Source organism: Camarhynchus parvulus, chromosome 3 (genome assembly GCF_901933205.1).
Source record: "Camarhynchus parvulus chromosome 3, STF_HiC, whole genome shotgun sequence".
Classification (NCBI taxonomy): Eukaryota; Metazoa; Chordata; class Aves; order Passeriformes; family Thraupidae; genus Camarhynchus; species Camarhynchus parvulus.
Window position 1 is genome coordinate 97800733 of NC_044573.1, and position 27873 is coordinate 97828605.

General features: G+C 35.9%; 1 protein-coding gene across 1 annotated transcript in view; it reads left to right on the forward strand.

Annotated features, from left to right (window-relative positions):
* The window catches only part of EYS (eyes shut homolog), a 703292-nt gene that overhangs the window by 533714 nt on the left and 141705 nt on the right, over nucleotides 1-27873 (forward strand). Inside the window, exon 36 of the mRNA XM_030944777.1 lies at nucleotides 27641-27805. Within this exon, the coding sequence (XP_030800637.1) occupies nucleotides 27641-27805 (165 nt within the window). The remainder of the gene's footprint in view (nucleotides 1-27640; nucleotides 27806-27873) is intronic.

Below are 27873 nucleotides of genomic sequence, written 5' to 3' on the forward strand. Positions count from 1 at the left end.
TATTGATACAACAGCTGCAGGCATCTGTTTATATTTCATGAAAGCTGCTGTCATTAGATCTTCAAAAGGTTGAGATACTATTTCACTGGGTTTTTTTCTCTTAGCATGGAGTACAACAATTTTGTGGTGTCTCTTGCATGAAAAAAAGTTCAAGTAAATGTTCATACAAAATATACACACTATGTTTGAGTCATTAGGGGAATATACAAACAGGCAACACATTTTGAAGCATCTAATATGAGGTGATTAATTTCTTTTTTTCTAATGCATGGTCCAGAAATTATGAGAAAGTTATCTACTATATAATTGAAGTTATGCAGATATTAGAGCAGTAATTTACAGAACTTGCTTTTGACTTATGTATCAGTCCTAGATGAAGTACTGTGTAACAGGGTAATTTTTGCTACAGGAGACTGTTCAGTATTATGTATACAAATTAAACACTTGATGAAGAATTTGCTATATTAAATATGCAAATTAAACTTCAGGAAGACATGTAACTGAATTAGCATTGAGAAGTCCTTGGTATTCTGTGACTTACTTGAAGATTGCTTCAGAGAAAAGCCATGAAAACTTCTGCCCAAGAGAACAAAAGTCCTTAACTAAAGTTTGATGAGAAAAGTATTAATAATAGTCACCAAACTAGGGTAAAGTGGAACAGTAAACTTATTCTGCTTAGGTACTATTGATTATGGCCTCCTGGAATGCTTCATTATCAGCCAACTATGCATTGCTTATAAATGCATTAGAGTTTTGGGACAAATCAGTCATTGTTAAAATTGGCAGTTTAGTCCCTAAAGACAGGCAGTGTGCAGAGCCTAGATGTGTGTGGTCCCTCACTAACATCCCTCTTGTACTTCTACTACTTTCCAGATAATTTTTTTACAGACTATAAAGTATCTTATTGATTGAGTTCTGAAAGTTGTAAATGTGATTTATGAGTTATATTTGATTAAATGTGTGGCTGCTCTAGGGAACACAGGGATTTCTTCCCCCTGGTCTAACACTAAGTAAATCACTTAAAACTATTACCTCGGAGAGTATGCCCTTTAAAAAGACTAGTAAAAATGGAAAGTTGCATTGGAAAACCATATAGGAGAGTTTTATTTTAACCAAAGTGCCAGGCAAAAAAAAGATGCATGAGGATGGGATGACTAAAACACTGCAAACATTACTCACTAGCAGGTAAAGTAATGCAGTTTTTCCAGCAATTTTGTAAGTACAGCAGTTTGAAGATAAAGTAAAACTTGACAGCAGGGTAAGTAGCTAAGCTGTCGCTACTGCCACTGTCCTTTTAATTATACTTTTATTTGATGTGCAGTGCTATGTATCCTGACAGGAAGGAAACTTTCTCTTCTAAAAAAAGAGCAAAATGGGAGAAGACTAGCTTTTAACCAGACAGCACATTTTCCTGGCTTTTTAGAAGTAAAGAAGTATTTGTCTTTCAGACTGTTTACATATGAAAGAAGAGATCTTTACAGGCTTTGGAGTTGCACTGCTTTTAAGTTAGAACCAAGGGAACATAGAGTGAAGATGTGTGATGTGTGTTGGTGTCTCTTCTACTAATTAAGATGAGGTGTTTGTGAGTGGCCACACGACTTATCGCTTGTGGCTGATATCCAGTGAGACTATAGTCTGTAAGTTTAAAAGAAAAATGTCTCTCTTTATCTTCAGCCTATAAAATTGGCTAGAAGACTGTGCTTGCTCTACCAATTGATCAAACTAACCTTGCAATGTACTGCAACTTCTTTCCTACATTAATCACTTTCCTAATAAGACTCATTTAGCAAGAAGAATATTTCAAGTCTTTGTATTTCAAGGTGTGAAGGATTCAGGAAACAAATAATAAACGAGGGTTGAAAAAGCATATTTTAAAAATTATTGGATCACTTTTCCCCAGTATGCATGAACTTTCATCTTTTTAATATAACTATTATTTGCATCTTTCTATGACACAAGATATCAATAGCTGTACCGATGTAGCAAACAGTTACAGAAACCATATGATGAAATTTTTAAGCATGTAACAAATTATTGCTGAACCTTTAGGCATACATTCCTATACTGTCTCCCCATGAACATCCTGTCCTCAAATCACTGACAGCTTTACATACTTCCTAGTTCAAACAGTGCAAAAATTAAGTGCTTCCTTCTTTTGGATCAAATATATAATTTGTCATAGCAATACTTAGCCTGAACTGCTGGATGGGTAATATTTAGTCAAACACTAGTGTAAAGTTGCAGACAATACTTGCTTACTTTGCTTAGATCCACGGACTTTCTAATATGACAAAATGTACCATAAAAGAATTGCATCACTCCTAAGCATGCTCTTTTGTTTTCCTCACAAAGCTTTGCATTTAAAGTAGGCTCTTGTGCAATGTTGTACTGAGCTTTCTCAACAGAGGGGTCTAGAAAATAGCAACAATAATATTTTCAAACACTTCAGTTCTAATTAGTTCATCTATAAAACCTGTGCTTCCGTATGATGGGTAGAAACCTGTGGTAGCACAATCCCACACAATACAAGCCATGGTAACTCAATTTTAGGCATGACTATATATAATATATATATAAATATTGACCATATGCAGTTACTCAATCTAACCCCTCTTTGCAAAGCTGTAATAGTGAAAGTGAGCTCTAGAGGGTGGATGATTTTCTTCTCTTCTTACTTTGAACCTACCAGCAACTTTAACTAATGTTGTCAAATTTCTCAGTGCAGTTTCAAAGAAGCAGTGAGGTCCCACAGATTTAGTTTCTCAGGCTTGAATATCCTCTGCTTTTCTGATATTTAGGATTGTATTTGTGATATTAAGCTAAGTCTTCACTAATGCAAACAGAAACCTTTAAGCCTGCTACCTTAATTAAAAAAAGACTAAACCAAAACTCTGGAGGAGCCTTCAATTTCATTCATGATTAAATAGCTTAATTTTGATAGTTTAGGGAAGGGGTTGCAGCTACAGGCACTGATTATTTTTTCTCATAGTCTCGTGATAATTAGAATTAGTGATGTATTTTACATTAGCTATTTTTATCAGATTTCAAGAGAATGGCTTTAGTTTTATTAAAAACCCAAATGGCTTAAACCATTAAAAATTCAATGGCTTGGATTATTATAACAATAGCATGAGTTTTCCAGTATTTTCTACTCCTCCAATATATGAAAAATATGCTCCTCACTGAGTGATAGCTTGTGTATATTTTACTCCTACTGCTCATGCAGTGCCAAAGACAGGTTTCAATTAATTAAGAATGTACATTGTGTTTTTGTGTATCTATTCTACCTCTGCAAAGCTGCATAGGTACTTTATTCACTATACTGCACTCCAAGCCATCTGTAGTCAGTTATGTGCCTGTCAGGCCACTGTCCTACCTACTAGTAGAAATATTCAGTAATTGATCTCATCAGTTATCCCCTTCCTATTTCACTGTATCACCAAAACTTCAGTCTCAGTTGTTCTGGAGCCTCTGTAAACTTAGTGGTTCTGGCTCATGCAGCACTGTGCAGAGCCAGTTTTCTGAATGGATCAGCGCCCATCCAAAAGGGACAGCAGATAGTACAGTTCTTTCCTTCTCTTCTTCATTCTTTGTTGTGCAGGCATTGCAAATCCAGGAAATAATACAATTTTAAAATCCTTAAAACTGAGGAGATTTCTGAAGTAGCTGTTCTAATATACTAAAAGCATGTTTGCTTGCTTAACTGCTTGGATACCTTTGTCATTGCTTGCCTCTGGCAGAAAGGATTCACCTGTGTTTGTACCCTAGAGGTATACAAAAGAAGTGGAAATATTTTTTATAAGACTATCAAGACACTAAAGGAATTTAGGAAATATGAAGGTGCTCAGTCTTAAATCACCACAGGGTTATTTTTCATGGACATTGTAACTCAAAAAAGTGTGAGTAAAGTTGTTTATTTACCCATCTGTCTATACATACTCTTTTCAAATCTGAAAACACAGAAACTGTAAATGTACTTTAGCTGTAACAGTGCAGGACACTGAACACTTCTCCAGAAGATGTTAGACTTTGATTGCTAAGATTTAGACCAGCATCTTCTGTCATTGAAACTGTGCTTCTGCTGAACAGCCTGAGGGAAGGCAGTTGTGAGACAACTGCAGAGAAAACCAGAAACAGAATGGGATGCAGGTCCAAATCAAGACTTAAAAACCAGGCTCAAACACTGAAAATATTGGTATGATTCTAAATTATTATTCCTTAAGTAAAAATAATTCATTTGACAATATTACATACAGCATGTATCTATGCAGTCCATTAAAGCTACAGTCAAGCTTGTACCATGGAGAGAGCTGAGTGCGAATCTGGTTTTGCACCAAAGCAGAACATCTGTAGTGATGCTACACTGGTCATGGACTTTGCTGAAAACATACTTTGTAAGGAACTTAATTTTGTTAGAATTTGATACAATCAGTGCAGTATAAGCAATCACTTTATAATTGTTAGTAGGTCCTTTTCTAGTTGCCTTTCCTTGGGAGCACTATAAACAACCAGTAAATTGGGATATAAAAGCATCTGAGGCTGAACTGACATGTGGAGACCAAATGGACGCAGACACAGGAGCACTGCTAGTGCAGATCTGTCCTTAGCACTAATGAGGGACCAGCCTCCCTGCCCGTGGTGGGGGAGTTGGAACAGCCTGAGAAAGGACCCAGGCGATCAGAGTAAATGCTCCTCACAGAAAGCCCTGGCCCCTTGGCAGCAGTACTGGTGTGGTGGTGGCATCTGGGCAATAAAGTTTGGAAAGGAGGCAGGACAGGTCAGGGCAGCATTCCCAGCAGACAGAGTCCCAAAGCTCTTTGTCCCTCAGTGACCAGAGCAGAACTTCTCTCAGTCACAGAAACAGAGAGGGAATACCTGGCTCTGACTGAGCCAAGTTCCCAAGGCAGATGGTGGCAGGCAGCTGCTCCCCACCTCTCACTCTGGAGGATTCTCCACAAGAATTAAGCTGCCTTTAGCACTGAGCAACAGGATGGGGTTTTTGAGAGTCAACAGGATTTAATCTGTCCAATGGAGAGTTAAACTCAAAGCTAAAACCAAGAACTGAGTTGTAATTGTTATCCAAACAGTAGTGTGTTATGTTTGAGTCCATTGGGCCATTGCTGAAGGTGTAGCTTTCCTGACTGCCCTGATATACAGGACTCACTGCTCTTCATGAGTGTAAGCACTTGAGCTGGAACACTGCTTTTCCACTATATTAGGAAGGTTATTCTTCTTTAAGAGGATTATTTGGAAATTGTCTATTGTTTCATGATGCTGAAATGGTAAACTCATATGTAAGTCTTAACTGTCATATTTCATTGGATTTTGTTTAGCCCAGGTCTGCATATATTTCACACTGGCATTATTTAGATTACTTTAACACTAAAAATAATAAACCAGGAAATTTTATAATGAGCCCTCATTTCACTGAGGCTGCAACATCAGCCTAAGGCAAAAACAATAGAACTTTTTCATTATTACTTTAATGTAACACTCAATAGAAGCAAAGATGCAGGAAAACAAGATTTTTTTTGTTGTCAGATACACTTTAAAGACTTGAGATGTACAGAATGATTAAAAGATAAAGAAAGGTGTGAACATATTTGAGGTTCATGTAAGGGACAACTCTTACATTTCAGATAAAAATTGAAGTTTTTAATTTATCGCAAAAAGCAAAAAGGGATAATCTCCAAGTGCTTTATCACCACTTTATATAACAAGATTCTTAAATGTTACCTTACTTTTAAAATCACTTTCCCCAATTGCATTTCCCTTTACTTTTGTTGTCACTCCTTGTTGTCACTCTAGCCTAGGCTGCCAAATACAGCAGGTTTAGATTATCCCATGGTGATGCAGCTGCTGCTGGGAAATTTTGACTTATTGTCAGTGCCAATCGTCACTTGGTAGTGAAGCCCAAGCAAAACCGAAGTCTTTCAACCCCTGTGGATCACTGTTCTCTCTCCAGTGGTTGTGCCATTTTTCACTCATGGGCATAGGTCATTTTTCATAAAGTTTCTGTGACATTTCACCTTACAAATATGCCAAAGTTAGCTGGCTGTGCTTGACTTCATAAAGGAATCCATTGTCTCACCAGCATTTCCAAATTGCTTTCAGGTAAGAAGAACACAGACTATAATATTGCTTGTTTGAAGAAAATTTTCACTCTGTCTGCACAGGTACATTTTAGAGTATGTTCTGAACAGTTGGAAACAGATGGTTAAAGAATAAAATACAGGTCCATCACTAATGAAGGGATCTCTAGTGTAAGATGTGGATATATCAGGTTATACCATCATGCAGATGAAAGATTTGCTGATTCTGACAAAATTGTGGTGACTCTTTTAGGACTCACAGCCATCAAATGAACCTTGGCAAGCAATTTTTTCACTTGAACTCTTTGGGGAATACGATACAGTAATATTTTTAAACGTTCTCTCACTAAATGTCCCATTTTTGTGATGCAAAACTTAGTGCACTTTTGCTTTGGTCACTTTGTGGATAATTTTTTTGACAGAATGTCTATTAAAAGAACTTATTGCAGTAGAACCCCAGCCTTAGATTTCCACTCAAGGAGGAAACTGCCTCATCTGCCAGTAAATGATGCACCATGAAATATGCTGTAACTGATTTTGTGATGTGCCTTCTGTTGCCATTGCTTAATCATAAAAACTTTGCAGAAAATGAACTTCCTTCCCCAACTGCTGTTAATATGTAGAAAAGTCTCTCACTTGAACAAGAGAGAAAAATACTACTATGCAGAGTGCATCTCAAAACCTGCTGGCAGTCATAAGGCACCTCAGTGTTTGTCATCATTTGCATATGTTTCATATATAAATTGCCATATTGTTTTCATTATTTATGTATCTGGCCTATGATTTACCCGTGAACACTTACAAAGTGATAAAGCGATATGTATGGAATATCCATTAAATCTATCCTTTAAAAGAATGCACAGCGACAGAACCAGTTGCTGTCTTTTGCTTTTCCATACTGTTCTATTCTATTTCCACTTGTTTTCAGTATTCTGTATCATCAGTTCTGCCTTACAATGCAATTTTTATTTATTTGGTGGGGTAAAGTATATTTTATTTACGGTGATGAACACTTTGAATTTACCAACACATTTTCTACTGCTTGTGTACTTAGGTGTTAGGTTCCATTTCAGGGGATCTATCAATAATTTGAAAAGAGTACTGATCAAAATATATACTCTTCTTCAGGAACAAACACAGGTTTTGTTCTGTTGATGTTAACCTATCTATTTGTAACTAGCTAATTTTGCTGACAAAATGCAGCCTAATATAACTGTCACACAAGTTGATCAAACATCTAGGTCAAAAAAAAGACAAAAAAATTAAAAGAAAATCTATTAGGAGTTTTAAGTGTACCTTCAATAGCTTTTGGCAGTGTCTGTCTGCAAGCCAAACAGCAAATTCCAGTCCTAACTACTACTTCTCTGTCACATTCATATATTTATATGACAGAAATCTGGGCTTCACTGTTAATAGTGAAATTGGTGTACTTAGTGGATTTCTTTAAAAATGGAGAGGAAAGTAATTGTGATGATATTTAAGAAACCGATCCTTCTTAAAATTTATTTATCCTTTGCAATGGCAGGCTGTTTTTCAGGATTGAAGTTTCATATAGCAAAACTGTAAGTGTCCTGCCTCTTTGTGAGTGAGCAGAACGCTTTTAACAGGGGCACCATCAATACTAGCATCCTAGTCAATTACTGACAATAACATTTAAAGCATTTATCTCTAGCACATGGCAAATCTGCCTCCAAGCTAACTGGATTTAAAATTATTCATAGTACAACTTGTTATGATGTGATACTGACACTGAATCATAAATTAGATAGCATCACAATTTTTTTCTTTATTCTTATGAAGATCATTGAAAGCTCAATGATGTCCCCAGTGCCATGTTTTACATGGTTAGTTGATGTGCATAAGCAGCTTGAGATTGGGCAGTTCCTGGTGCTGTGAGTGTGTGGCAACCAGAGCCCTACCTCCCTGAAGCATGAATGTATGGTATTGTCCATGCTACTTCCCAGCTGCCTCATATATACAACATGGAAATGTCAATTTTCTGGACATTCCTCAAAAATTCTCACACAAGTGATGAATATTGAACTAGATGGATCCTCAAACGTGCCTTCCAACGCCAGCCATTTTATGATTCTAAGTGTGGATGATGATTATTACTTCTGAGGAATAAAAGCCAATTGAGTCCAGCCAGACTTAGTTTGAGAATGTTAGTTCCCTTGTTTCCCTGTAAATCACTACAGCTAAATCCTAGCATTCTAGAAACATCTTTTGGACAGAGTCAGATATACATGGTAAAAATTTTCAGGTTTTTTTCATTTAACAAAGTGTTGAACAACTGAAACTGTATTTTAGTAAATGTGAAATAATGCCCTACTGATTTCATTATACGATATCTATCCCATCTTTTTGTGTAAGGTAGAAGTAAGAAAATAGAATCAGTCTGGTACGAAATTTATTATACCAAATTTTAATGGTCAATTTGCATCAATATTCAATGTCATACCTGTAGAGGTTGAACTGCAACATCAGCTGTCCCATAACGATGACAGAAACTTTTTCACACAAAGTGATGCTACTAACATTTCTTTGTAAAGGACAGAATCCTGGAAAAAAAAGAGTTGCAATTTATTCCTGTTATTTTATGTGACAGTACACTCACATAAATATAGTACCCTTTTGGTTATCTGAAATATAACCAGTGCAAACCTCATCATATTTAAGTGTTTGACGGGGTTTTTTTTATGAAAAATTCTGATCAGGATCATTCCAAAATACCTTATGCATGAGAAAGTAAGAACCCATAAAAAACTAAGTTTAGCAATGATAGTCATTGGATTGTAATAATATAAAATATAATATAATGAAGAAAAAGCATAAATTAAGTTAGAACAGGACACAAATACCATAGAAGTTTCTGCTGAGTGTCTGTTAGGGGTTATTATCATTATTCTTATTTGGGGCTAATGAAGCTATCAAGGGCATCTGGTTCTTTAGAAGTCCACAGTCTCCACATGCCTGCCCAAGGCAATATTTATTTAATGGTTTGTATAAAATTTTAAATCTCCAAAATTTTCTGTTTTCTAAAAGACTGAATGCTTATTTAGCTTTTGGAAGCACAAAATTGAATGCATGAAGTAAATGACATATTTTTAGATATTTTTCAAAGACTTGGTACACTGTAAGTCTACTGTCTAATTTTTCTTCTAATTTATCCTAATTTAGGATATTATTGTAATCCATGGTGATAAAAGTTGATTCTGCAATGCTCTCATTTGTATGATTTAAATTAACAAGTTTTACTGTGCACTGAAATGTACTAAAAGGAATCACCATTCATATGATTAGATCTTATTTGAGGGCATAGTAATGAGCAGTTGAAGAACAGTAACAATTTAAGCTACTACATCTAATTCATAAATGAGCATGAATATAATATCAGCATTTCCAATACTTCTAATATTGTAGCTCATTTGGAAAAAGATTTTCCTTCTGTCATTGTAAAATTAATAAATTCTTAATCTCTCTATGTATATCCTCTGATATTCTTTTTTCAGATTAGTTTCTTAAACTTCAATTCTTTCATTAGATGGTAATGTTATTGAGAAGAATAAAAATGCAATTAATTGGGGCATGAATTAAATTTCATTTACAGATAGAGAGATGAAGAGTAGATGTGTCTGGATGAATATGAGAGTTTTGACCAGGAATTTCTCCCATGACATCAGAATGCATACTCTGTGAAGAAATAACTGAGGCTTCAGGGCTTTTCTAAGTTCTGACTGTAAATTTATGCTGGTAGAAACCAGTTTCATAGCAGATGATACTGTCTTTTATTTATTTTGACATTAGAAATGGTAGTTTGTTAATTTTTGCTATGCCTATATACTTCTTAGCCATTAAGACTTTTTTTAATTTGCAATTGGCAGCAGTAGAATTTTTTTTCTTTCTCTCATTATCCTCAGCAAATGTGCTGAGAGTTATAATAGGTTTTTTGAATTTTCAGATTCTGAAGATAAATATGAATGTTTTCAGGAAAAAAAATCAGTACTGGAACTAATGTCTTGTCTGCTAGAAAGTGTCCAAAGAACTATTTAATGGAATTCATATTTTCCCACAGGTTTGGGTTGTTTTGCTGTTTCAAAGACACTGTGTTCAGAGAGGAAAGGAACCCTCAGCCTAACTGAAATTATTTGAGATTCTTCTGCTTATATTCTTCATGTAGTGACATTAAGTAGTGGGACTTTTTATTTGTAGGAAATTGTAGATACTAAAAGTTACATCATGGTGTGAGTGACATGACATCTGAGTAACAGCACCAAAGGGACAAGGGGTGGATTTTGTGTAAATTGTCCATTTTCATTAAGTGCTGTGATTATGTTATTTTGCTTTTGTATGTGAAATTTTTGTCTTGCTTTGTTTGGTTAGTTTTCTTGATATGAGTGTAGGCTCTCTGGTGAATGTGGCTTTTTGCTGATAATTCTTATATATGTGATTCACAGAGGTGATGGGTGGGATGTGTTAGGTTTGCATGGCTAGAAGGGGGGTTACAGGGGAGACTTCTGTGAGAAGCTGCCAGAAGCTTCCTCCATGTCCAGCAGAGCCAATGTCATCTAGCCAAGACAGACATGCTGTTGGCAAAGGCTGGCCGATTAGAAATTATGGTAATGCCTCTATGATAACATATTTAAGAAGAAAAAAAAGGTTATTGCTCAGATGTAATTGTGGCCAGAGGAGAGTGGGGTGAGAATATGTGAGAGGAACAGCTCTGCAGACTCCAAGGTCAGTGCAGAAGGAGGGGCAGGAGGTGCTCCAGGTGTCAGAGCTGAGATTCCCCTGCAGCCCCTGGTGCAGCCCCTGGTGAGGCAGCTGTGTCCCTGCAGCCCATGGAGGGCCAGGGGGATGCAGAGATCCACCTGCAGCCCAGGGAGGAGCCCCACACTGGAGCAGGTGGGTGCCTGGGAGGAGGCTGTGACCCCATGGGAGGCCTGAGCTGGAGCAGGCTCGTGGCTGGGACCTGTGGACCTGTGGAGAGTGAAGCCCATGCTGGAGCAGGTTTCCTAGTGGGACTTGTGACTCCATGGGATATCCACACTGGTGCAGCCTGTCCTTGAAGAGCTGCATCCCATGGAAGAGTGACCCATGTGGCAGAAGCTTGTAGAACACTGTTGCCTGTGGGAGGGACACTACATTGGAGCAGGAGAAGGATTCCTCTCCCTGAGCAGCAGCAGGAGCATCTTGTGATGAACTGACCATAACCCCCATTCCCTGTCTCCCTGAACCACTGTAGGGGGAAGAGTTAGAGCTGGGAAGTCATTTTTAAAGTCTTATTTTACTTCTGATTATCCTGCTTTGATCTGATTTTTTTTTTTTTTGTCATAGTCTATTAGTATCTCTAATTATCTCATAGGCCTGTTTAGCCCATGCCAGTGTTTGGTGAGTGATCACTCTCTGTTGTTATCTCCACTCATGAACCCTCTGTTACATTTTCTCTCCCCTGTCCAGCTGCAGAGGGGAGTGATAGAGAGGCTTCAGTGGGTGTCGGGCAACCAGCCAGGGTCGACTCCTTACACATAGGCTCAAAGAGCAACACGTATAAATTCATGAGATAAAGGTTTCTTAGAAGACATTAAATGCAGAAGACAAACCTTTGTCTCATAAAGTCCACTAGTTGCAAATCATTGAAGGCTGGCAGAATACTTTTCAGAAGAATCACTATGTACTTGCCATGTTTCTGTCTTCACTGTGACATCCACTCAGCCGCTTCATAAAAAGAACCCTGAGTTAGGCTGTGGCTGTGCAACTTCTTTTGACACCATGATTTCAATTCAGCTCATATGCAAGTTACACCTCTGTTACACCTTGGCTATTTCTAGCCACAAAATTTCAGATCCCTCTTTCATAATTCTCCATTTGGCAATCCCATTTCTGATGTTTCTCTTAGCAGAGCTTTAATCTATGATCTGCAGTGGCTGGTTCCCACCCCTCCTAGGAAAACAGAAGGATTTCTTCTCTAACTGAAGAGAAAAAATTATTAACTTTGTTTGTTGATCAGGACTTTGGGTTTTTATCTCCTTGACACATAAGCAAAGAAGGATCAACGGGTTTTGGCTCCAGATAACTCCTTATGTTAGTATGAGAATTTAATTGAAGATCAGGCAGTGCATTTTACAGCAGTAGTTTCAGTTTAGTCACCACACTTTCTGTTTCATGGCAGAGTTGTATGTCATAGTAGCAGATAAATTCATTTATTGCCAAAGGAGGCCACACAGTTCCTAATATATATGAAAACTTCTCACAGATTAAAAAGCAATTATGTCAGCTTGTAGGACTTAAGTGGTTGGGTAAGGTGCTCATCTATGTTCATGTTATTATTTTCTCCCTTGTTCCTCTTCTACAGTTTTAAACAAGTCTAGCAAAGCCAACATGGTCTCTCATCAAGACCACTACTGCGTGCTCTTAGCAATGCCAGCATGATTTTAAAATTCATTTTATATTCGGATATAATTTTGAAAGTGTTCACTTATTTCACACAATTTGTTCTTTATAATCATCATGAAACTACTTTCAAAACATTTGCTGCTCAGAAACAAAGTAACATGCACTATATAATGAGGTTTTAAACATTTATTTTTTATTTACATGCTGTGCAATAAAGAAAAAAACCCCAAGTTTTCATTCTTTTGGCCCAACATATGAAAAGTGAATAAGTTTATTTTTGTGATATTTTATATTATTAAAAATGGTTGCCCACACTTAGTGGTAGTAGTCACTATCATACATTGCTTTACAGACTCTTTGTTTTGGATTTATACTACTGAGTCTGACATAGGTAAGCACAGTAAAAAAAAAGCCAAATGGCAAATTTCAAATTTTATAAGCATGCATTAAAATAAACATGAATTTCAATCAGTCTAAACAAGACTGCTCACTCTCTACTAGACATTCGATAATAAAGGTGAAAAGCATTTTACAAAATGACAGGTGTTAGTTATTTTGTGCCTTATATCCAAGTTATAAAATGAAAGTGCTATACTAATGGCATGAGGTTTTTTTCCACTGTTTTTTTTTTACTTTGTGGGAGGCTATTTGACTCGAGGAAAGTGCGTAGGAGTATTTTTTTTTTTAAATAAGTGTTTTCATTCATCTTTCTGTTTTGAAAATCTGGAAGTAATAGCTGACAGTCCAAAACTAATTAAAGTGATTTAGCAGATAAATTAGATTAAAGTTGTGTTGGATCATTTACCTGCAGTTCACCCATTGTGGTACTTTTTAGTAGGCTTGTTACAAAATGAATGTAAAATCCAGAAAAGCAATTACATTTTCCAATACGAAATCCATCAGCACTGAGACTGTTAGGGAGAAAATATCTGAGGTGTTACTACATGTGAAACATAGATTCAAAGATGAAAACTCAAACAGCGCTAAAATGCAAAATGTACTTTTTTTAATAATTAGATACCACAAGTTGAAAGGGCAGGGGTTCCTTATGCTGGGACATGCTCTTCTGAGCATATTTTGATTTTATTACCCTTTCAGTGTGTCTTGGGATTGTGTTTATTCCAAAAGAATAATCAGCACTGCTACTGTTCTAAGCTGCATCTGAGCTATGCCGAATGATAGTTCATTTAAACCTTGTTTCTTCCTCTCATACCAATTTTTAATCTATGATTAGAAAAATAAGTAGTTTCCTACATTACTATTTATAGCCTAGCAGATATTAGTAAGGCAGAGGGGGAATGTGTATTTAAAAGTAGCAGTAAATATGATTGCAGTATTGTTTTATTCTCTGCTTTCATGTAGGTTTTTTTTCATGTACCAGAGAACCATTATATTGTGTGACATTAGTGGCAGAGCTGTGACATTGTAAGGTTATTTTATAATTGCTTATTAGATTGGGAAAAAAATTACAGAAAATGGATATTACAGTAGTGCAGATAGCTCTCAAAAAGAAACTTAATTCTAGTCCTGCCAATGACTTTAAATAAGATTTCCCATCCTAAGGTACCATGTCCTGTCAGAAAGGAATTGTTAGTAACTGTGCTTTGTATTATAAGAGCAGAGCCTAGGAGAGGCTCCTCTCTGCACAGCTCAGATCCATAGTTTTTGGAGGCAAAGAATTAAAAGTTTTACTTGAACTATGCTTGTGAAAAAAATTGACTATAGTAAATTCTTGGTGCAACTTCTAGCTATTCTTGGCTTGCACCAGTGATGCATTTAAAATGTTGTGGTTTATTTTTTTTAATAATGGCCCTCAGAAATATTATCTGCCTCCTTTATTTCTCCTTTTCAATACCTCACATTGCATTTTGCCAGACCTGTCATTCTCAATGACTTTTTAGATTTTGTTGGAGGAAAAAAAAAATTGGTATACAAAAAGGACTGTCAAGAGAGTGATATGTCAATTAATTCTAATCTAGAAATTCTTGTTTTAAATTCTGTTACCTCAGACATTTCAGACATTTTTAGAAATTCTTGTGTTTACCAGTCAATGAAGATTTTGAAAGTTTGCTTTTCAGCCTTATTACTCTAGGCAGATGTATACTTCCCAGATATTATTTTTGGTATCCAAGGCTGAGCAAGGAGCTTTACCCTCTCTTCAGAATTATTGATAGTTGGTTTCTATAAAATGACAACAACCTACATTGCAATGCATTCTAGAGGGCCTGAAAGTATTTTTTCTAGAACATTGTTGTGGTTTAAGGAGCCCAGGAGGCAGCTCAATCCAGTACAACTGTTCCCTCCCTCCCAGTGGGATGGGGAAGAGAAATGGAAGTAGAAGTGAGGAATACTGTTTTCGTCACAAAACCAAAATATAGTACCACACAGCTATGCTTCTATCACAACTAAAAACAGTGCAGTCATGCCATTGAAATTTACTGTGGAATCTCTGAGATTTAAAACTGAAAAAAAACTTAATAAGTAACGACAACAAGAAAAGTACTGAACTTCATTGAGTAGCTCTTGACATTATAATTAATGCAGCAAAAGACTGGCTTATTCAACAATTAATTCTGTTCCAGATTATTGGTTAATTTTAGCTATACAAAAGGCAATTTACTCTTTTTATATTTTGATAGTATGCCCCAATGTCTTAAGTAATGGAAATAAGTTAGTGTAAAAGGGTAGATAAACTGCCATTTAAAAGGTATCAGCCATAGACCAGTGATAAATGGAACAAAGTAAAAAATAGCTATCTGTAAAAGATTGGTTATTTTGCTATCAGTACATCAGACTGTAGGTTTATTTTGCTAGATGCCAGTTATACTGTATTACATACTTAGAAGTATTTGAGTTTCAAACTTAGTTTTCTTCTAATAAACTCCTGCTGCAATGTAGACATCAGTGCTTTTGAATTTAAAAAAAATTGCTGACCAGCCCTCTTGTGTTTAATGTCCTTTGTCAGCAGCTCAAAGGTCAGAAACAGAAATATACCAGCTGAGAACCTAGAAGGGATTTTAGCTATCCAATAGTGAGGGCAGCAGACTTTCTAGCTCCAGCACTTTGGGGTTTCTGGTATCACACAATCCTGATGAACATCTTGCCTCACATATTTCTGTCTGCCTTAGTAGGCAGCTAACAGAAAGCCTATTGAAGCTATATTTGAAATTGATATCAAACCTGAGGTGAAGTATTAATCGCTCAGTTTTGGAATGGTTGAGAATATATGTTCTGGACTCATCATGGATGGAAGAGAAGACCATCAGAAGTGTTTACTTTGAAAAGGAGGGCATTACTTTCATCTGTTTCCTTATTCTAATACATCAAGGATATCCTTGAGAAGCTGCTATGTGGAAAGATGTCCTAATCAAATAACTTATAACAATAAACTTCTAAAGCATTTCTGTCTAAATATGGAAAGTAAATGAATATATTTAATATAAATTCTTATGGTTGGTTCCATTCTCTCTTTAATATTTGTATTAAAATATTCCATTCTCTCTTTAATATTGCAATGTACTGGATGGATTTATGCCTGTATTTCCTATCTAAACTTTTGGCCTGAAAATTTCCATTTTTAAGACAAGAATGAAAAAAAAATATAGACTATTTTATCTGCTCCTGGTTGATGGAAGCAGCATATATAAAAATGTGCAGTGTGACAAAGTAATAAATAAAGCAGAAAAAAATAAAAATCTACAAGTAAAAAAGTTAGTATTTTCACAATGTGTTCCATGGATAGTTTTTAAGCTTCGCTGGAGAAATACATTCTTCAACTGTGGAGAAAAAATTTAGGAGTTTGGGTTTTTTCTTCTAATTTCAATTTGGAACAATAAAACCAAAATTAGATGGGACCTAGTACTTTGAGATTATTACAATAAAAAACTCACCAAGGCTTTTGCAAACTTGAGACAGGTGGTTCTTCAGAAATAAGGAATAATACCCAATGAATTTCTTGCAGAAATTCATTAGTCTCTGGAGCAAGTGGACCTTAATCTGTAAACTCCTGGATGATCTGGTGGGTGTCCAGAAGTGTAGAGTTTCCTTCCTCAGACCTGGAGACCAGGGCATTTGCAGATTTCTGGATACTAAGTAAGGAGTTTTATTTAGTGGACAGCACAGACTCCGAAGTCTTCCTGCTCTGTGTTGGATTATTGCGGAAACAGGAGGACAGCCCAGTGTAGGTCACTTTTTAGGATGGGTGTGAGGGGTGAAAGCCTGTCTGAGGACTTTTTAAAAGTCATGTTTTAAATGTAATTGTCATTTCTCCTTTTCTTTTGATAGTCAGTTGTCCTTCTAGCTGGGAGCGCAATTCCTTCACATGGTATAAAATCAGTACTTAAGCATCTCTTATCTAAAACATGCTTCTGACCTGTGAGTTCAGCTGTTATATTCACCAGCAGCGAAGTGTGCTGGTGCACATTATTATAATAGGCTTTTTTCTCAGACCATCCACAGACATTTGTACTAAAGTGAGGAAGAGAATTTTGGCAAAGCAGCAGAATGGGTCATCCATTTTTCAAATATATGCTTAGTTTACTTTGGCCCCACTTCCAAAATATGTAGAATTTCCTAAATCTTATAAAATAATGATTATTTATCTCCCATCCTTTTCATTATCAAGTTGCAGGGAAGACTGTCCTGAGTTCATATTACATTAAAATCTTAAATTTTAAGTTCATTGTCTGTTCCACAAAGAGTTCCGTATCAGCTTGGCAGTGCTGGGGTTTTTTTTGTAATTGCTACTCAGCTGTTCAACAGACAGTTTTCTGTCTCATAGCAGAAAACTCCTAAAATTATCACTTTTTCTCCCTAAAAAGAAAGTGAAGATCATCCCACTACATAAAAAAATCATTGATATCCATGAAAGAAATACTCATGTTGAAGATCTATGACAGAACATGACACACTATTTTAAAATAGATATTTATTTGAAAATAAGATACCACAAGATTAATTCCTCAGCTCATTAATAAAACAACAGAAAAATCAGGCAGTTTTTAATAGTACTTTTGTGTTTTTCATAATGAAGCTAGGTATACTTGAGATCTACTGCTGCTTCATACCTTGCTTAAGAAATTCTCTTTTACATGGTGTTGAGGAACAAGGATTACTTCAGTCCATGAAAAATATTTCTGTATTTGTCTTGTTGCCTGTAAGACATGATTATTCAGCTCCTGGAGTCGTTTCCTTATAGGAATATCCATGTACACAAGAAATTGTTTCTCAACTATTGGCAAATGCTGGAAAATAACTTGTCATTTGCTTTCCATCATTTGTGTCATTTCTATCAGTGCATTTTCCAAACTATATTCTAGTGTTGTCACTTGGACACCTGGACTTGAATTGTTATCAAGCAGAAGTCTTATCTTGAAATTAATGTATTTTAAGTCTGCAGTAAGCCACAGAGAAAAGGAAATATTTTGTGTGCAGATACTTTTCTGTAGGATAAAATTATCTCTGTCCTTTCACTGACCACCTTGCTATTCATTTAAGTTCAACAACCTGCTAGAGTAGATCTACTTACACCAATGCAAAGTGGGTAATAGTAGTGCTAAAATCTAATTCTGTACAGTTAAACAAAAGGAAGATTTTGGCATGTGATGAAATCAATAGGCATGTGATATTCTGCACCAAGTGGAAAAAGAGTACCAGAAGTGATTTTGAAATAAGATGTTTTAGTCTGCAGCAACCACTTTTCAGATTCCCAAGTAAAGCTAGAGTTGAAGGGCTGTTTTGTTGCTCTTTCAGATAGAGCCCCAACATGTGAAAGAAATCTTTGCCTAAAATTATCCTGCATGGAACAGAAACCACTAACCTAACCCCCTGTATAGACAAAAGTAAGATCTGCTCTCTAAGGAGAAAAAGGCTGCAAAAAGATCTGTTCAAAACTGGTGGCTTTCTTCACAGGCCTTTTATTACCTTTGGGAATCAATTTGGGCACGCATTTTTGGTCAAGAAGAATGGAAAGGGGGGGAAAAGGCATTGGGAATGCTGTGTTTACAGCCATGCTGTGGGCTTCTTTTGTCTCCAAATGGAGCTTGCTCTGTTCCTCAGGAAAGCAGTCTGCCCCTTCCTCCTCAGGAAGGATTGCACTGGCCCAAGAGGCAGCAACTATGGGAAGGCAGTCAGTGTCTTGTCTACTGCTCCGTCACTTCTGCTTTAATAAAATCATACAATCAGCAAGTGGTTTGGGTTGAAGAGTCGCGTATAAGCCTGGTTGAACTCCCCCTAAAAAAAGCAGCAATATTTTTAAGTAGAACAGGTTGCTCAAAGCCCTGTCTAAAAATCCATGCCAGAGTTGGCACAAAGGCAATGTACAGATATATTGAAGAGGTTCTCTCCTTGTTTCACCTACACCCGCAGTAAAGGTTTGCTAACACTCTCACATCAAATCAATGGAAGAAAAGCAAGCAGATGAACTGAGAGCTTTAATTCTGAACATCCATCTCATCTGGAACTTCTACCAGTTATGCTTTGGAAGTGGGAGAATGAGGATTCTACAGTTAAAGACTATAGCCAAGATAAAACCTAAGATGTCAGAATATTACAATTTGGTTGAATAAGTCTGCTAAAAAATTAGGAATTATGGAAGTTAATTCCTTTTCAATTGGCCACCTCATTATTTTAATCCAGATAAGTTTTCTTACTTGATTGTAGTATTCTTTAGCAATTTCATGTGACTGAACTGGTTTGTGTGCCCTCAACGCTGAGCCCAACTAAAATACTTTGAAATTAGTGCTGTTGGGATTAAGCAAACAAATATTTGTAAATGAACATTCTTCCCCCAATTACTGTCTTGTAATTGCCAAGAAAACAATCAAAGTTACTACAATTCCAATTTGTTATTATTATTTCCTTATTGTTAAATATTAACACAGTAAATATAATAAAAATCAATTGGAAAATACTTTTCTAAGACCAACATTGCATCTGTTGCAGAGTTTAAAGTGATCATTATATGTAAGTGATACTTCTAGCTTTATAATTCCTAACCCATCTAACAGTGATAAATGTTAGGAAATAAAGGAAAGGAATAGGCAAGTTGTCTATATAGATAGTTCTCCATTTTATATATTTTGCATTTTAGGCTAAAAATTAAAAAAAATGCATTAGCAAAACTGGGGGCAGAAAATTACTTGGGTTTGAATCCTCAAAGGAAAGAGCAAACAGAGTGAAATATCTGTTTTTCTAATCCATGCTCTGATACTAACTTAATTTTTTTAATGACTTTAACCCTTAGGTATCCTTTTTGTGCCTGTTATTTGTTGATTTTTTTCCCACCAAGCCCTTGAGTTAGCTACACGATTCCCAAAGGAAGCCATAGCAAGATGTTAATATAATTAAGAGATGGAGAAAAAATTGCTGTCACATTCCCATTTTTTTTTTGCGCTCTGAACCTGTGAAAACAAGCTCAGTTTAGAACCCAGATTAGACTTACGCAGTTTTTAAATTATGTACCTACATAGCTAAATAATAATAGGAAAGTCTTATCAAAATCTCCCAGGAAAGTAGTAAAAACCTGTTGCATACACAATGTAGCAATACATAAACTGTGCTATTTACATGAGCATATTAAATTTAGTGTTCTTGAAACTACAGCTTGCATTTCACTTTTAATATTGCTCATCTAATATCTAGTGGCAACCATATGACAAATTAGTCTGCAATGTTATCCAGATGGAAGTTTCCTCTTCAACTGACTAAGTATGACACACACTGAGAAAAATCTGAATATTTTTCCAAATTAAACCTTTATAGCCAATTACTGTTCAAGTATTTCTAAGATCCTTTGGGATATGTTTGTTTATGTGTTCAAGCACCATTGCAGAGAATAAAATTAAACTTAGATGGCAGAGATAAAATTAAAGTGGCTGAAAACACATTGATACACCATAAAATAAAACAAAAAAGACCTTGGAATTTTGATAAGCATAAGAATTACAACATACAAATAAAACATGTACATATTTAGCTGAGACTCACTGGAAACCAATAGAAAGTTAAGCTATTTGACCCACTCATTTGTGGAACCAAAAAGTGGTCATTACAATGATGATATCTAGTACATCAACTTGTTATGAAAAGTATGAGTTTTCAAAAATATTATGACAGCTGCCTCTTTTCCCACTGAAAACCAATACTTATTTCATTTTCTTCTTTTACCAGTTCATTAGATGTGAATCAAAACTGTGAAAGCTCATGTTCAAGTAGATCTTCTGTGCTATTTTACAGAACAAATATATTATTGAGGGAGCTTCAAAAGATTTTTACAAGTCTTGCTTCATTAAATTTTTCCATAATATGTGTCACAGCGACCTTCAAAGCACCCAGCATTTCAGCACCAAATATAGCCATGCAATATGACAGCTTCTGTTTAAATTATGGTTTCATATTAAGAGCCTGTCTTATACTTTTTTCCCATAATTGGAAAAGATAAAAATATTTAAATTAAGATATAAAGGACATTCATTTCCCTCCTAGATGGGGTGCTTTTTAAAAATAGATAAAACTCTGGTGTTTTTGCAGGATGATCATATTTCCTGTCAAATATATTCAGCTTGAAAAAATATTAGATAATAGCTTCCCAATTTCCTCCATGTCAAATTCAGGAAAAGAGAAGCACTTATGTATCATTTTGAATGCAGGTGGTAAAACACATCTGATTAGGTACAAGTATCAATTAAGAACATTCTTTCCGCTTCAAAATCCAATGCACTTAGGAGAAAAGTAATAAATTTTGGAGATGAAACTAATAAAACAGAAAAAGACAAATCACTTGTTGTGTTGTTTTCAAAACTATGAAAAAACAGGCAGTAAGAGGCTAATTCTGTTTGTGGATTTGGGCTAACAATAGCTAGATTGTTTGGGATTTTTTTCAACACAAAACATCTACACTACTTTTTATCTTTATGTGGAGGTGTCATTTCTATTTTCACAAAATCTTGAGTTGAATATGAATTAATAATTTTTTTTCTTTTTCATGTCAGTCTGTTGTAGTTGCTGACCCATCTGGACTTTTCATGTCTATCCAACATCCAGAAAAATTTACAGAACTTAATAATTACACAGCACATCTCATCTGGACATTTATAATGTTTCTTGCCCATTAACTGAATAAAATTCTTCTTATTCTGAGACAAGAAATTTTCATCCTTTCACACAGACACAGTAGTTGACTAAATTCTCTTCTTCTATAAATGAATGCAGTTATAAATTTGCTGATGTAAAACAACTGAAGGTATAGGGAAAAAAAATTATTCCTCCTTCCTAAAATGTGAGATTGGAAGAGGAATATTGTGTGAGCTACAAAATAGGAATATGAAAATATTTATTTCTTTGTTTTGTTTCTTTGTTTATGTCTTTGTTTCGTGCTTTTTCACAAAGCATGTTGACATCAAACTGATTTACTATGATCTTGTTTTTTCAGACATGCAGCTAACTCTTCAAATTCTTTGTACTTAAGGAATGCCAAAACTATCAACAATTTTTTTTCTTGCAATAAATGTAATAACATATTTGCATTGAGTTGATCTGCTTATTGAAATACAGCTGTCAAAGGAGATGGGTAACTCTAGGCACTAGGTGATGACAGTTGCTATATGCTTCAGATATCTAGGGAATCATTACTTTCCTTTATGTTAAATGGTCTGCATCTCTCTTAGTTTCTGTCATGCAGTCTTAGTAGTGGTACACAGAGCAGAACAAGTCACATAAAAATCATAAGCCAGATCAAGCCAGGAGGGCATCTAGCTCAATATCCTGTCTCAGAGAAAAAACAGTCACTCTTTAAAAAGGATATATAAAACAGGACAACAGAGATTTTTTCCCAAGTGCATTACTTCAGGTTGCACCAATCAACGAGACTAAGGTTTCCTGACCTGTGGTTCCATTGTATTTGCTAGTCTGGTGGATTAGTTTCCCTTGTTCTTGTATTGTTCTTATTTTTCATTATTTTTATATACTCTTGACCTACATAATAGCTTTTGGCAATAAATTGCCCCAAACATTCTGCAAAAAGTTAATAAGAATTTCCTTTTGTTATGCAAGCCTGTGACCTGATAGTAATGATAATTGAGTAATTGAATTCCCTTACCTGCTGTGTTCCAAGACATGGAGCTGTCATTTCTTACTCACATTTTCCTCTGCATGTTGAATAGGCCTGTTCTGTTTCTCCATCTGGAAGCAATGCCATCCCTTTGATCATCCCTATTTCTGTTCTGTGTTTCATTGTACCTTTGCAGATGCATGCTTGCTGAATATCTTCTGCTTTATTTTCCTAATTTTTTTGAAGTCTTTTCTTCTATTATTGTTCCACCTGTATGGCAGTTTCTTTCAATGAAAATGAATTGATGTCCTGCTCTAAGGATTGCTTATATGACCCATTGCCCTTAGTGCTTTTCTCTTGAGCCTTCACAATTAAATGTACTGTCTTTCTGCCATTCAAAGGCCCTAGCAGTCTGCAAAGTAAGAGATTAAGTCAGTGATCTGATTTCAGACCTCCCAGTTGGCAGCAGAGAGCATTATCAAAAAGGCATCAGGCTGGCCTGATAGTGGAAGACTTGTGCATTTTATTTTTTAAGGATTTTGTGCTTTGTTATGTTCAAGTTCAGTTACAGCAGGCAGGAGACTTTTGTGCATTGAGACAAATGAATGAAAGCAGCAAGGGTAAGATTTATTTTGTTTCATATTTTATTGTCTTGAAACAGCTGAACTCAGCTAATCAATTATTTTATAGGAAATGGTTACTGTATTTCTGTACTGGTGTGGGTGCGTGTGATGCTTTATGAAACAGCCAAGTCAGATTTCATGTGTACCAGACATAATCCCTAGGAATTTTCTGAATCATATTTATTTCACTTTGATTTTCTTCACACCATGAACATAAGATAAAAGAATGCATTACTCTAAGGTGTTTAAATCTGGTTGCCCGGGATATTCTGTGAGAATGACATGGATAGAACAGATCATGTATTCATCAGACCCTTGGTATTGATTCTTAACTGACTTTCTGCCTGCTGGGAACACCTCCATTCTTGATAATACGGAAAAGGTTTGCTGCACTTCTTGTAAAAGTTTTTATCACCTGTGCTTCTATTGCATTCTCTGAGTGATGGAAAAGAGTAACAAGCACAGAATCTGTCCATAGATTTCAGAGGATGTTTACCATTGTAATTGAAAGATACAAAAAGCAAATTCAGGGTTTAATCCCCTGACTAAATATTCTGATATCCTGTTCAGTTCACATCTTTAACATTTCAACTCAAAACTACTGTACTAATTTGGTTTTGCCTAAAGAAAATCCTTCTGCAGGTTGTCTATCTCTGATGCATAAGCAAGAAGAATGAGAATTATTCATCTGCCTTCAGATATTGCTGGCATACATGTTTACACCTAAACTATTGACTCTCAAGTCCTTTTATAGCAAATAGAGAGAAATAGGCAGATTAAGTCATGATTGGGTGAGGATAATCACATCCTAGGATTACCTATTTACTTTAATTGTTAAAGAGGACCAGGGACGTTCAATGAAATTACCTACCCTGTAGATTGTAGACAAGCTTAGTCAGATGTTTGGCATGATTTTCCTACCAGAAGATGAATGCATTTCTTCTCTTTCTAGGATTTTGTGATGTTAAAGTCTTTCTTGGTTCTCATTTGAATTTATTTAGTGATGGTTGGTGCAGTTGATGACTCTTAATATCTTCAGGACTGAAAAATAGATTTTAAAAATAATTCAACAGAATTAAATCAAATTCAAGATAAGCCAGTCTTGTAATAAAAAGTGAAGAATGCGAAGGGAAAATAAGAGGTAGGAGTGGAAACAGATTGATCCCATTTTAGTAGCAGTAGAAAACTATATCCTTCCCCTTACTCCTCTTTATTTTCTGACTAAGACGAAATCAGGTAGGGACATAACAGAAACTTGTTGGTGTTTCTCAACTTTTACTTGTTGTACTGTGTTACTGTGAAAATTGTCATAAATAATATCCCAGCTAATCTATTTATTTCAGTAGAAAATTTGACTCTTCTGTTAAATTTTTAAAGTATAATTCTTAGTAATATGTGTTTGTCAGGTAATTCAGACCCAACTCTGTGGGTTTTCACCTGCAATTTAGTCTGTGGTCTGTCTTACAAATTTTTTCTTTTGAATTATTTGTAATCTTTTTTACCCTTAAAATGTAAGAAAGTTTGTATTTCTTCCTGCATTCTAGTTAATTGTTTTGAGAACCCTTTAGGTTGCATGTACTCACTTGGAGACCATTGCCTCAGTGGAAGAGAGTCCTTGTGATAATGGACAGAGGTGACAGTGTCAGATAGTGGACCCAGGGTGGAATTAGGTTCTTCTTGTTAGCCTGTCCTGTGAAATATATTAAATACTAAATTATTTATGGCCAGCAATCATCTTAAAATATGAAGAATTGTAAATATTGCTAGGAAGCAGTACTAAAATACTGTCATAATGTGGTAGAGAATTAGTTCATTGTAGTTCAGCCAATGCCCTTCTTTGGATCTGATTCATGAATCCTACCAGTGTGCAGCCATGGTCAGTGCTTCATGGGACTTTAATTTCTGCTAATTAAGAGTTTACTAGAATGAGAGAAGTGGAAAAATTTTGTCCAGACTGGCAGCTTTGCCCATAGTGTTCTGTGTATTGCATCACAGACATAGGTTTTAGATTCTTAATACACAGACTCAATCTGTTTTGTCCCACTTAGACCCTTCATCCAAGCAGAAGACTAATCCCTGTGCTCTCAATGACCTCTTTACTGATGTTTTGGACTTGCAACAGATTGCAGCTGTTGTACAGCTTTAGGGCAGAAAATGACTGTTAAGGATCAGCAGGCTAATAGCTTGCACACCATAGGGAAGAGGATGTGCTCTGCATCTTGGCATTTCTGGATGGCTTTTTTTGCCAGGTATGCATTTGTTTCTGATGCAGTTGCTGTATTTGCTGTGTCTCTTCTGCTGATTTCTGAGACGACTTCACAGCACTGGTGATGGAAGCTAGGCTGCTCTGGGCACAGCACTGCAGATGTAGACAGGACTGTTGAAATAGAATCTTTTCTCAGTAGTTTTGCCTGTACATCAATGCAAAGACTTCTTTGGATGCAAGCTGCTGGATCCCCTGGAAAGTTTTAAATCTATAGGGGAGATCCTTCCTTTGAAGGGAGCTCTCCTTCCTAAAGGAGTAATGAGATTGTCCTTCCTTTCAAGATTGCCCAGATATACCACGATCTCTTCCCCTCCTCATTCTTCTCCCCCTTCCTTTCGCCTACCTGAAAGAAACTTCACAGATGAATTTTAACTTAGGATATAAATTTTGGACAGTTGCTCTCCAAATTGACTAGTTGGGGTTTTTTTAACTACCCAATAAAAGACATTTTAATAGCTTTGTTGCTCAGTGTACCACTACATTGTGAGTACTGAACTACGCTGTGATTTCTAAAGGCACTGCACTTCAAGAATAATTATTAAGGTTGAGTGCACAGAACCTCCCTGTGAAGGATAACAGAATCACCAATTTTTTGAGGATGGAAGGGATCATCATCTTGAGACCATCAAGTCCAACCCCCTTCTCAAGCAGAGCAGGATCACCTAGAACAGGTTTGTCACAACCATGCCCAGACTGGTTTTGAGAATCTCCAGGAACTTAGACCTGACAAACCCCTCTGGGTAACCTAGGCCAATGTTTGACCACCCTCACAGTGAAACAGAGTTTCCATGTCTTCAGGTGTAATTTCTTGGGTTTTGATTTGTTCCCATTGTATCAAGTGCACTGCTGAGAGAAGTTTGGCTCCCTCTTCTCCATCCCCATGTATTTACAGACAGGTGTTAAGATCCACCTGAGCTTTTTATTCTGCAGCCTTAGGAGTCCTGGCTCTCTCAGCCTTTCCTCATGTGAAAGAGAACCCAGCCCTTAATCCTGTTTGTGGCCCTGCACTACACTGCTATACCTCCTAGTCCTGTTTCTCTTGAAAGTATGAATTTAATTAGGCAAAAAACCCTCATAATCACGTAGGTCTGCTTCTGATTTGCAATGCCACTGACCTTTTTTTCATCTCATATCTTTTTCCACTTTCTCCAACAATCCTGACTTTTCCAGACCTATGATTTAGAAACATAACTAGTCATTGCTGTTTTTCTTTTGATGTCAGGGTGTGGTGTTTTTTAATGACTGTCCTTCCACATATGCTTATTTAGCTAGGCCTTTCCTTTTGTCCTTTTTTATTAAGTCAAATAAAAACAGCAGAGGATAAACAGTGGTCAGATTCACAAACAAACAAAAAATTAATAAAGTGAATACATTTTTTTTAAGTGCTAGTCATGCCCGTGTTTAATCATCATTCACAGATCCATTGTATAGTTTTAGTTCATTAAACTAAAAATTTCTTTGCAAAAATATTACCTGAACTCAAAATATATTTTTTATGCTTATTCCTTATTCATATCCCTGGTGATCAGTCTGGGAAATCTTCAAGGTATTTTGCTTAAATAGGTTTCTTAAGGCATTGGGAAGACATTCTGCCTAACCTCACTTAGTTTTAGCTTATTTTTTCTTGCATTCATGATACTGTTATCATGTCTAAAGGGTAAAAAAAACCAAAAGCCATAATGACTAAAGTAATGGATGCAATAAACATTGTAAATGTTAAGCCTTCACACTTAAAAAGTTTTCTCTTAACAATTATTCATTTCCAGACTAGTGTAGTGGAAAAATGCGTGTTCTGCCCAATGGCATTCTCTCTATAATTTCAAACCCCACAAATTTGCGTATTCTGAAAATGAAGAAAAACTGTGTTTCCCATCTAGAAATAAAAGTACTCCACAGAGATGTCAAAGGACAAAAGTTTTGAACTGACACATCTGTAAAGAAGAAAATTTGTAACAGTCTTTTTAGTCTTTTTTACTTGCACCTCCTATAACGGTCTTTTCACTTCTGATAATAGGCAGATGCTAGAACTTTTTCATTTTCTGTGTATTTGATTTGAATGTTTGAAATTAAAGAAATTTATATATGTGCTCAGCAAATAATATAGTTGATGATGCTACTCACAGGTATAAAAAAATTGATCTCTCTAAAGTGCCTGCATTTTATTACTTTATTTCGTAATAAATTAATAATATTAGCTTTTTGTTGTTCATTTCAGACATAGCACTGTTTTTTCCATCCTTCACTGGAAATTCTTATTTGGAGCTACCTTCTCTGACATCTGTATCTGATACCAGGACTGCATCTGGGCAGGAAACAAGCAATCTGACGACTCTGTACTTGACAGTGAAAACAACTGCTCTAAATGGCACAATTCTTTACAGTGAGTACCAAAGATACTTGAAGCTAAGTATCAGTTTTAGCTCCTTCAGGTCCTTATTAACTTTAGTG